The following is a 12,976-nucleotide window of genomic DNA, read 5'->3' on the forward strand; positions in this document are numbered from 1 at the left end:
GAGCGGAAGTTAGTGAGAGATGCGCAACGAGCGTGTCTTCGATCACCAGGACTGTGGCATACCCCTGCTCCACAAAACCAACGAGGTTGGTGAAGTCAGCGGCTCTCACGATGAGACTAAAGCAAGGCGACTGGCACCGACTAAAGTCCATTCCACTCAGAATCAGAATTAGCTTTATTGCCAGGTATGTTTGCACATACAAGGAATTTGTTTTACTGACAGTAGCTCCACAGTGCGACAGAATGACAGCGACAGGACAGGAAACGGATAATAATAATAATAATTAAAAAAATTAAATAATAAAAATAATCATAATAATGTACAAATATACAAAATGGAGAATATGCAAATATGAAAACACAATATAAAAAATAGACAATTCAGTATGTACAGGTATGTTAGGTGCAAATTTTAAATGTAATAAGTATGTGTGTTAAATAAAAAATAAAAAGTATGATAGTGTTTTGTGTTTCATGTTTATTGTTAAAAGTTCAAATGTTCATGAGATTGATTGCCTGAGGGAAGAAACTGTTTCTTTGTCTGGTCGTTCTGGTGCTCAGAGCTCTGTAGCGTCGACCAGACGGTAACAGTTCAAAGAGGGAGTGTGCTGGATGTTAGGGGTCCAGAGTGATTTTACCAGCCCCTTTACTCACTCTGGATAAGTACAGTTCTTGGAGAGTGGGGAGGGTTGTACCAATGATTCGCTCAGCAGTCCGGACTACCCTCCGTAGTCTTCTGAGATCAGATTTGGTAGCTGAGCTGAACCAGTTATAGAAGTGCAGAGGACGGATTCAATGATGGCAGAGTAGAACTGTTTCAGCAGCTACTGTGGCAGGTTGAACTTCCTCAGCTGGTAAAGGAAGTACAACCTAAAGAGCGCTGCAACTCCACCGACTACTATGTTCAGCAAAACATCCGAATAATTGAAAACCGGTTGGAGATTTTGTGGTGTGTTCTGCTGAATGTTCAGCAGTTCTTCCCTGGTGAAACTGATCGTGTTGGACAAACAAAAAACAGGAAAAACTAACAAAAACACTAAAACAACTGGAGAGCCAAGTACAATGACTGCCATGCACGGCACCATCTTGAGAAACTCACCGCTAGGAGAATAATAATTCCACAGATGCGATCGCTGAAGTGGAAAGATTCCAAGACTAAAAACGTCGCTGAGAAATGGGCCAGAAAAACCGTGAGAAGCGAACGCTATTGAAGAGAGGAAAATGTGAGGGGTAAGATGGCGCGAGCGTGGGTCTATGTCAATCACGTATGACGTAGGGACGGTATCTTGCGCCATCAGCCAATGAATTGCCGTGATTCTATATGGCTTCAGACAATCGTCACATCTGCGGGTGTTCCCATTGCGTAAGCTACGCAGCGTTGAGTGAACCTGTGAAAGAGAACATTTATATCAATACACTAGCTATGTTTCCATCCAAAGTTACGTATTAAACATATGCACAAAATTTGAATATCGCATAAAACATTTTCCATCCAGTGGGCTGAAGAGAACAAAATCGTCACTTCCTGATTAACTTGTGCTAAATATCAGGAAGAAAAAATTAATTTGTTGCAGTATAGGATAAGGCACTGTATAAAATATTCTTTGTATAGAATAAATTACGAGCTTTAGAGCGCACAAACGAAACGCGGTCATGTTATCTTATTTTCGGAGCCTGCTGTTTGTAATGAAGCACTTTGACGAGACTTTGTTTTAGAATGACAAACTAACTAGCATTTCAGATGCTGTTAAATGATATTGGTCTGTTGGATGGTCCAGTTTTATGCTGTCCCATCGCAAAGTCACATGTCTTTTTTGTTGCGCATTAAGGAATTTATTTGGTAAAAGTGTTTCCATCGTAGTTTAAGTGGGATAAGAAATTTATTCTACTCAATTGAGCGCATACGTTTTTTTTATGAGCATTTTTAGAATTTACACGCATCTTGGCGTTTCCTTCCAGTATTTTTTTAAATGTGATATTTAATGCGCTTAAAAATAGATGGATGGAAACACCACTGTTTCGATTTGGGATGCATCAATATTAGAATTTTGGCCGATACTGATAAGCCAATTATTTTTTGTTATGGGTGATAACCATCTGTACTCTTTTGATTAAATAAATTACAAACATTGTGCTCATAAATCTAAAATTGTCCATTAAAAAAAAAAAAATCATGGTGCATGTTAATTTATTCATCACAACATTATAATATACTGTATGAGAAACAGATATTCATTTTGAGATCTGCTAAAGCTTACATTTAACAGTGTTAATTATTAGTGCATAAAAGATTAACTTTACGTGAGTGTTAAATGATGGCAAAAATATTCAAAATGTATACATAGAGGAAATGAGCATGAGTGATAAATTATGCTATCTAATGGTATGTGATACAGATACATTTAAAAGATACTAATAAATATTGTGCATACCTAGTTCTGATTCATCTCAAATGTGTTCAGTGGGGTTCAGGTCTTTGTGCAGACATCCACCTCCACATCAGACACAGTAGATTGTTTCTTTGGGGAAACTAATAAATCAAGGCAACAACAAAGCTCAACGTCATTAATGCAAAAAAATTGAGCTAAACTGGCCATTTATGTTAGAAACACAGAGCTGATGATGGTTACTAAAGCTTTGAAGAACATAAAGGGTTTACACAAGCTGTTTACATGCATTCAGCATCAGCGGTCCTGTGAAGATTTCTCATTAGGCGATAGGAAGCGGTTTTCTTGTTCTTCAGTAAATTTGGAAAATTCTTGGTTGTAATGATTTTCTGTTCTCTCTCCTCCTACACTGTCAAATCTGTTTGATGTGGGCTGTGCTTGGTGACCTTGAGCCTTGTGCCTGAAATTTTGTTGTTTTTATGTAAATATGTGTAACATTCAGTATTCAACTCCTCTCTTTTTTTTCCCCTCTCTCTTTCTTTAGCACTTAGAGTCTCGGTTGGAGTCTTTGGGCCGTTCGTTCACGCGTGTGCTCCTGTCTGAGATCTTCCCCGGCAAGCTGGAGCTCCTGGCAGACGTGGACGCGTGAGTCTCTCCTCCATCTACACGCACAGTCACGCTCTCCATTTCACACAATTAAACATCAACTCCTGTGCATCATATGAAGACGCTCCTCCATAAGGTGCACATTAATCTGAGTCTCAGCACACCCTGAGGAGAAGGCGAGGATCGACAGAAATATCACTGACGGTGGCGAATATGTCAGATGGGGTCACAGGTTTTGTTAGTGAGCAGCTCCTCTGAGTCATGTGTCTTATTGCTGTGGTGGGCTTTGAGATTATTGAAGTTCAGTGGAACAAAATAATTTTCTATGGGCTTTTTGTTTCAGTGTATGTTAGTAATTTCTACTGTTTCACAGGCCAGTGCGATTGAGGTTTCCCATGGTCATGAAAAACCTACAAATATCAGGGAATTTAAAATGGTCATTTGCGAGTCTTGGCAAAGTAATGGAAATAAAAAAACAAAATCATAAATATAATTTTTTTTATATTTTATATTCACTTCCAGAACGTTTTTTTCCAGCTGATGAACGATACAAACACTGACAGCCAATCAGAATCAATCCTGCTATCACGAGCTCAAGAATTTAAAGCGGCAGATCAGAATCTGAATCAGAAACAGAATTAGCTTTATTGCCAAGTATGTTTGCACATACGAGGAATTTGTTTTCGTGACAGTAGCTCCACAGTGCAACAGAATGACAGCAACATGACAGGACACAGATAGTAAAAAAATTAATTTAAATAAAAATAAAATAATGTACAAATATACAAAAATGGACAATGTGCCAAATAGCACAAACACAATATACAAAATAGACAGTTCAGTATGTACAGGTATGTTAGGTGCAAATTTGAAATGTAATAAGTATGTGTGTAAAATAAACATAAAAAGTATGATAGCGTTGTGTTTCATGTTTATTGTTAAGAGTTCAAGTATTCATGAAATGGATTGTCTGAGGGAAGAAACTGTTCCTATGTCTGGTCGTTCTGGTGCTCAGAGCTCTGTAGCGTCAACCAGACGGCAACGGTTCAAAGAGGTAGTGTGCTGGGTGTGAGGGGTTCAGAGTAGGGGTCGACCGATTATCGGCCTGGCCGATTATTGGCACCGATATTAAGCATTTTTATGATAATCGGTATCGGTCATTTTCAAAACCGATGTGCCGATAAAATTATTTAATTTTGAAACGCGCTATTTGGCTCTGATGCAGCCTGTCGGAACTCACCACTCTGTGGCCTAGAGCAGTCTCCGCCCACCGCGCATCTGATTTGTTGAGAGTCAGGAGTCCGACCAATCAACGTGGAAGACTAAAGGCACTCTCACTCCGAAAGCGCTTGCTAACTGGTGCTGCTTCATCACGCATCAGTTCTCTCTCAAAGGCAGCAGCAGACGTTGCACAAGTTGCAATAAATTACAATCCACTACACTGAAGTTGTAAAAACCTCAATATTATCTATTTATGGTTTCCGAGATGGGGGAAACGCAGGGGGAATCGCGGAATCCTGTCATATAAATGGCATTTACTGTATAACGCGGAGTCACAGAATTTGTCAAAGTTTGGATGAATTAATCAAAAGTAGGTCAGTACACTTAAATCGACTCATGATATGGACTATCTGTAAACATTAAGCTGCAAAAAGACTATTTAAATATGAATTCTGCATGTTCGGCGTGTCTCTATATATGTGAATGGCACAGACGAGCGGTTTTGACACGCACACACACACACACTGAAGTGCGCGACGCTCGCGGTGTATTCCGCATCTGCCATGTCACTAAATGAGGACATAAATATATGAACATCATCCCCAGAACTGCTCTGAGAGTTACTTCATGAGCATTTGACTGTTTCGTTTGAGTAAAACGATCGTCATATCATAAATAGGCTACAGAAACTTAAGAGGTCCTCATGGCAACCCGTCAAAATAAAAGTTCGGTTTATTTACTAATGCTACTACAATGATTACAACTTTTGTTTAAAAGAACAATCACACAATACGCTATTTCTTACATGTTTTAATTTTAATAGAAAACACATTTGTTTGCCAAAAAATAGAGTTTAACTCTCATTTGATTAAAAGATAAATTAAATTAAATTAATGTTTTATGCCTTCATTTGCACTGCACTGTAAATGAAAACTAATGGAAATTACTGTCATAGGCCAAGACTAAGATACTGACACATAGGCCAAGATTAAGTTACTGTCACATAGGCCAAGATTAGGATGACGGAAATTGGGACATTTCAATAGGCTATTGAACCAAGTGAGCCTATAACAGGCTATTAGTGTTATAGTTTCATTAAAATAGTTGCGGTCTTCTTCGCAACTTCTACAATGGAGCTATGAAGACAATTAAATTATTTACACTTATTATATACATTGCGCTTTTTAAATTAATCAACTGATGTGCATTAGATGATGAATTGAATAGTCACCTCTTGTAGGTTATGATTTAGTCAACCGAAAATAATTAATGAAGAATTATGAGAGGTTATGCTATTACACATACATTTCTAACATGTAAATTATTGAAGCCAAATACTTACATTTCCCCAAGCTGTTTAGCTGTAGTATTTAGTATTCATAGGCTTAATCATGAAGCATACAGTGGCCCCACTTTTAACTCTCTCTTTATATATTACCCTTATTGTAGATGGATGCATGGGGGAAGACAAGAGTAAGAAGTGCAACCAACACTAGGGAAGGCCGTTTTTGTCAGAGTCCTTGTTATTCATAATTTTGACATTCATTTTCATTTTTACACCAGACATATATATCGGTTCAATATATCGGTTATCGGTCTACTTGGTCTGTAATAATCAGTATCGGCATCGGCCCTGAAAAACACATATCGGTCGACCCCTAGTTCAGAGTGATTTTACCAGCCCTTTTGCTCACTCTGGATAAGTACAGTTCTTGGAGACTGGGAAGGGTTGTACCAATGATTCACTCAGCAGTCCGGACTACCCTCTGTAGTCTTCTGAGGTCAGATTTGGTAGCTGAGCTGAACCAGACAGTTATTGAAGTGCAGAGGATGGATTCAATGATGGCAGAGTAGAACGGTTTCATCAAGTCCTGTGGCAGATTGAACTTCCTCAACTGGGGAAGGAAGTAGAACCTCTGCTTGGCCTTTTTCACAATAGAGTCAATGTGAATTTCCCACTTCAGGTCCTGAGAAATTGTGTTGCCCAGGAACCTGAATGACTCCACTGCAGTCACAGTGCTGTTCATGATGGTGAGTGGGGAGAGAGCAGGGGGGTTTCTCCTGAAATCCACGATCATCTCCACAGTTTTGAGTGTGTTGAGCTCCAGGTTGTTAAGACTGCATCAGACAGACAGCTCCTTAACCTCCTGTCTGTAAGCAGACTCGTCACCGTCCTGAATGAGGCTGATCAGTGTGGTTTCATCTGCAAACTTCAGGAGCTTGACAGAGGGGTCTTTAGAGGTGCAGTCGTTGGTGTACAGAGAGAAGAGCAGTGGGGAGAGAACGCAGCCCTGAGGAGCTCCAGTGCTGATGGTGCGGGTGCTAGATGAGAATTTTCCCAGCCTCACTAGCTGCTGCCTGTCTGTCTGAAGCTGTTGATCCACTGACAGACAGAGGTGGGGACGGAGAGCTGAGTTAGTTTGGGCAGGAGGAGGTCTGGAATGATAGTGTTAAAGGCCGAGCTGAAGTCCACAAACAGGATCCTCACATAAGTCCCTGGTCTGACGTGACCTTTTCAAAGTAATTGCGTATTACGTGACTTCACGAACACGCATCACAGAACAGAGCAAGGCGAGCATTTGTGCTTATAAAACTTAAACTTTTTTATTTATTTTTTAAATGACCGATCGTTTCGCTAGATAACCCCCTTATTCATCGTCTGGTATCGTTTAAAGCCCTTTGAAGCTGCACTGAAACTGTCATTTGGACCTTGAACCGTTTGGGTCCCACTGAAGTCCATTATATGGAGAAATGTTTTCATCAAAAACCTTAATTTATTTTCGACTGAAGAAAGAAAGACATGGACATCTTGGATGATATGGGGGTGAGTAAATTATCAGCAAACGTTTTTTTAAAAGTGAACTAATCCTTTAATTTATCGGAATAATTCCTCTTTGCCACTCTATTTGGCCTGCTTATACAAGACTCTGTCCCCATTCCTGTAAGCATCTTCTTTGGCCTGACGGAGCTGTCTGAGTTTTGCAGTGAACCACGGTTTGTCGTTGTTATAAGTTAGATGAGTCCTGGTAAGAATGCACATATCCTCACAGAAACTGATATATGATGTTATAGTCTCTGTAAGCTCGTCCAGATCATCAGCAGCTTCAAAAACACTCCAATCAGTAAGGTTGAGGCAGGCTTGTAAAACCCGCTCTGTCTCATTAGTCCATCTCTTTACAGTCCTTAATACAGGTTTAACAGATTTCAGTTTCTGCCTGTAGGTTGGAATACGATGAACCAAACAGTGATCAGAGAGTCCTAAAGCTGCCCGTGGGACAGAGTGATATGCATCCTTTATTGTTGCGTAACAGTGATCCAATATATTACTGTCTCGTTCTTCCCTGGTGAAACTGATCGTGTTAGACAAACAAAAAACAGGAAAAACTATCAAAAACACTAAAACAACTGGAGAGCCAAGCACAATGGCTGCCATGCGCTGCGCAGATGAGCGTGCACTTAAAATAAACAGACGATATCGTTCACTGGTGTGGACGATAATATTGTTATCTTTATAGTTATTCTTCTTGGTGTGAACGGGGCTTAACACAAAAGAAGACATTCTGATAAAATGTTTCTGTTCAAAAATGTTTTTGTTCATATAATAAAAGTCACTGATATTCATTGTAATACTAAAAATTATTTTTTTAGAATATCTTCTTTTGTACTACTCAGAATAAAGTTAGAAATATTTAATTAATCTAATTGAACAATTTAAAATATTATTTATAAAACTTAAATTGTATAAAAAAATAAACACTATTTAGATGGATGGATGGATGGATGGATGGATGGATGGATGGATGGATGGATGGATGGATAGATGGATAGATGGATAGATAGATAGATAGATAGATAGATAGATAGATAGATAGATAGATAGATAGATAGATAGATAGATAGATAGATAGATAGATAGATAGATAGATAGATTGATTGATTGATTGATTAAATGTTTCCAAAACTGAATTATTAGGTGTTTTTTGTTACTGTGCTGATGCTAAATTGGCTAATAGTTTTTGCAAAATTGCTAGTAAATTTCAGAAGTTGACAAGTAACATGATAGTATTTTCTTGTAAAATGTACTGTACTTCAGTAATCTTTGTTTTATTTACATCTTCGTAAAATTTTACATTTGCAGGGAATCAGACCACTGATATGACTTTTTTCCTTTTTCTAAGTGTTGTGAACTTTTAACTGTCCAATTTTCTATTTGAGCTACATTGAACAGGGAACATGTACTGACTCATATTTTTATGGGAGCCCTGTATTGTACACACTCCCCTTCTGATGCCTTCTGCATCTGGGGACGGGAGATGGACACGACGGCCCCCCTAAAATGAATGAGTGGGTGAACGAGGGACAGAAAGGTCTGAGAGAAAATGAGGTGGAGGTGGAGGAAGGCGTGAAGGCTGTTAAAAAAGGGAACGAGAGTGAAACAACTCAAAGAGAGCACGAGAGAGAAGATCAACCGCCCCCATCAGTCGTGCCGCTCTCCTGCCACGCGAATGACACCGCATATGTAATCGAACCATAACCATGACCAGAGGAAAGTTACACCTCTATCTCTCCTCCTCTCATTTCCTCCATTAATGTCAGACGCTTGTGCTGTGACTGCTGCGGATTGGTGTCATCTTGGCAGAAACATGAGGATCCGAGCAGAGGAAGACATTTCAGAGCGTAACGTGAGCATTGATTAATGCTGCACTGATGATGTATATGACGTCCTGGAGAAGATAAGATAAGGAACAGAGCTGCGGCCTGCCAGCAGTCGTCACCATAATGAGAAGGTTAATCGAAATATCCAGCGTTGAATTTCGAGGCCAGACAGTAGTGGACCTGAGTATGATACCTGGTAGGGCTGCACAACTAATTAACAAATTAATCACACACATGTACATTGCGCAATGGAAAAACTTAAAAATCTATAGTAATGACAGTCGGATTTAATGAGCGAGGTTTTTGCTTCTTTGAAAATCAGAGCTTGACATCCACAAACAAGGCGATAATCATCTTCAATAATTTGTAATGGTTTCAGATTCACTTTATTCAGCCTGCTTTGCTCCCATTATTATCAACAAAGCACTGACTAGACAGCATTGTTGATTATAATGAGACAGGAGCATCAAAACAGGACATAAAATAAGCATTTTAATGTAAATTCTGTTCATTGGTATTAATAATTACAGATACAATATCAAGGGCTATAACTGTCGGTTATGATTGTTGTCAGGTTGTGCAGCCGTAATACTTCAGTTGGATGTTTTGTAGCGTGAAGGAGGCCTTTTATGCTGGGCTCGGGCCTGGAAATGTGGAGGCTAAACCAGCAGACCGCAGCACTTGAAAATACAATTCAACTTTAATACTGTAAGGTGTTTGTGGATCCTCTGGCTGGTGTGAAGTGTTTGATGTCTGCTAGGAGGGTCATTCCTGTTATGCAGTGCCTTTTGAACTATGTAACTTTTGAAAAATGAATATGCCTGTGTTGTAATATATGGAGGTGGGTAGACCAGACATTCAGCTAGTATGCTTTTGGCAAATTGATGCCTTAAAATGTTATTAATAAGCTATTTGCACAATTGCAAGAAATTTAACAGGATGCCTGACAGCATGGAAATAGAAGTTTTAAAAAAAACGAAATAAAAAAGATGACCGTGTCGTATTAATCATTTTATAAAATTTTGATTAGTATGATTTTAGTGCTGTAATTTTACAGAATATAATGTTGTGAGACAAATAGACTGATACCACAGGAAAAATCCATCCTTACAGTGCATTCATCCACAAAATCTATTGAAACCAGTGAAATTATTCAGATCTACCCCATGTTTACTTAGTTATGATATGATATATGACAAAGAGTAAAATTGTGAAATATTATTACTATTTAAAATAATTGTTTTCTATTTGATTACAGTATATTTTAAAATGTAATTTATTCCTGTGAGGGGAAAGCTGAATTTTCAGCATCATTATTCCAGTCTTCAGTGTCACACAATCCTTTATAAATCAGTCTAATATGCTGATTTGGTGCTCGAATTTTTTTTTTATTATTATTGATTCTTAAAACTTTTATATTAATAAAACTTAAATATTTTGTGGAAACCGTGATTTAAACTGAGGAATATAAAAGTCCAAAAACAGTATCTATTTGAAATCTTTTGCCACAAATAAATGTCTTTACTGGCATTTTTACTCAATTTAGTGCATCCTTGCTGAATAAAACTAAAAGACTCTTTCAAAAACAAATAAATAAAATATTGAACGGTAGTATAAATTTTTTTTGGCCATGAAAATGTACTGCATAACAGGATTGGCCCAGGAGCCTGAAGCTGGGGTTCAACAGAGTTGCTAGAAAGAAATATGAGGAGAATGACCTGTTTGCTCTGAACTCTTCCACTCAACGCTCTCAGCATCTTGCATTGAGCATTTTGTTTGAGAGCAGGCAGCCCAGGCAGACCGAGATATACATCCTGGGATGTCACTCCAGACAGGCCAAGATACCTGTATTGGATGTTTGATCAGTGCAAAACAGCGCATATACTGTACACTCTCTATGAGCATGGATTTCAGATATACTCAGAAACTGTGGGAGCTTGTGCGAGGCAGCCCACACTAAAGAATCATGTTTTCACACACGCACAGACACGAGACCACATCAGAATTATATATACACTCACTGGCCACTTTATTAGGTACACCTTGCTAATACCGGGTTGGACCCCCTTTTGCCTTCAGAACTGCCTTAATTCTTCGTGGCATAGATTCAACAAGGTGTTGGAAACATTCCTCAGAGATTTTGGTCCGTATTAACATGATAGCATCACGCTCTATTGGATTGAGATCTGGTGGCTGTGGAGGCCATTTGAGGAAAGTGAACTCATTGTCATGTTCAAGAAACCAGTCTGAGATGATTTGAGCTTTGTGACATGGTGCATTATCCTGCTGGAAGTAGCCATCAGAAGATGGGTACACTGTAGTCATAAAGGGATGGACATGGTCAGCAACAATACTCAGGTAGGCTGTAGTGTTTAAACAATGCTCAATTGGTACTAAGGGGCCCAAAGTGTGCCAAGAAAATATCCCCCACACCATTACACCATCACCACCAGCCTGAACCGTTGAGACAAGGCAGGATGGATCCATGCTTTCATGTTCTTTAGGCGAAATTCTGACCAGGCAACAATCTTCTATTGTCCAATTTTGGTGAGCCTGTGCGAATTGTAGCCTCCGTTTCCTGTTCTTAGCTGACAGGAGCGGCACCCGTTGTGGTCTTCTGCTGCTGTAGCCCATATTCTTCAGGGTTCGAAGTGTTATGCGTTCAGAGATGGTATTGTGCATACCTTGGTTGTAACGAGTAGTTATTTGAGTTACTGTTGCCTTTATATCATCTCTAACCAGTCTGCCCATTCTCCTCTGACATCAAGAAGGCATTTTCGTCCACACAACTGCCGCTCACTAGATATTTTCACTTTTTCGGACCATTCTCTGTAAACCCTATTTTGGTTGTGTGTGAAAATCCCAGTAGATCAGCAGTTTTTGAAATACTCAGACCAGACCGTCTGGCACCAACAACCATTCCACGTTCAAAGTCACTTAAATCCCCTTTCTTCCCCATTCTGATGCTCGGTTTGAACTTCAGCAAGTCGTCTTCACCACATCTAGATGCCTAAATGCATTGAGTTGCTTCCATGTGATTGGCTGATTAGCGATTTGTGTCAACAAGCAATTGAACAGGTGTACCTAATAAAGTGGCCGGTGAGTATATATATATATGTGTGTGTGTGTGTATGTATATATATATATATATATATATATATACAGGGCTGGAAATGGGGGGGGACGCGGGGGGACGGAGTCCGGGGAGTGAATTACGAGGGGGGACGGCGTTTCATTTCCAACTGGTTAGATTTATTTGAAAATTAAAATTATTTCTATATTATATCCATTCAAAAGACTATAAAAGCGATCCCAGTTCTGCATAAACCGTAGTGCAGTGCAGACTAAACAAAATGTAGCGGGATATTTGTGTCTATGGTTTGCTGGGCAATGCCGTCTTTGATTGGCCATCAAGAGCAGACTGCAGCCAATGGAAATGCTTCTCTATTGCTGCACATGCTGCTCCTCACAGCACAGATCGTGAAAGCACTGCAGTTTGTCATTCATTGTTACAAAGTGTAGAAATAATAGATTCAGTTTGCAGTGTAGAGAGCTTCATTCACTAAAATAGAAGTTTGTGAGATCGCGATGAACTTAATGATTATAAAGAGTTTACAAATGTGAAATTTAATGAATAAAACAGATTTATACATCATTTATTTTATTCAAAAGTTAATATAAAGCGACTTACATTTTAGGAACACTTGTCTGATCTGTTGAGAACTATTTTCTTGATTAAATAAAGTCACAGCTGAGCCACTGCGCATCTCCAAGCAAACAGCGCTGTTTCAATTATGAATGAATCTTTGTTTTTGAACAAATCTAGTGAGTCGATGATTCTATGATCCATTCATAAAGAGAGTCACTTGCTTCATTCCTTAATGAATCAGCAGTTTGAACGAATCGATTAGATGAATGATTCAGTGACAGACAGTGACTTGCTGCCACCTACTGGGAGTTTCATTTTTAAAGTATAAATTTTAATTGTTTAATGTTTCTGTATTCAATCTCATAACATTGTTTTTATTAAATGTATTAATGCCACCTCTGAATCTTGTTAAAACGTCTGTAAATATTCCACATTTGTGCTCTTCTGTTCCGTGCAAA

At 38.9% G+C, this 12,976-nt stretch overlaps 1 protein-coding gene across 2 annotated transcripts in view; it reads left to right on the forward strand.

Moving 5' to 3' along the window:
- Positions 1–12,976, forward strand: part of LOC306853979 (2-(3-amino-3-carboxypropyl)histidine synthase subunit 1-like) — a gene marked incomplete at its 5' end in the record, with an annotated part of 127,722 nt that overhangs the window by 91,902 nt on the left and 22,844 nt on the right. For both annotated transcript variants that reach the window (XM_079391722.1, XM_079391723.1), the window contains one exon: positions 2,931–3,031. In XM_079391722.1, coding sequence (XP_079247848.1) covers positions 2,931–3,031 — 101 coding nt within the window. The remainder of the gene's footprint in view (positions 1–2,930; positions 3,032–12,976) is intronic.

The sequence above is a fragment of the Barbus barbus genome (assembly GCF_936440315.1).
Source record: "Barbus barbus genome assembly, chromosome: 34".
NCBI lineage: Eukaryota > Metazoa > Chordata > Actinopteri > Cypriniformes > Cyprinidae > Barbus > Barbus barbus.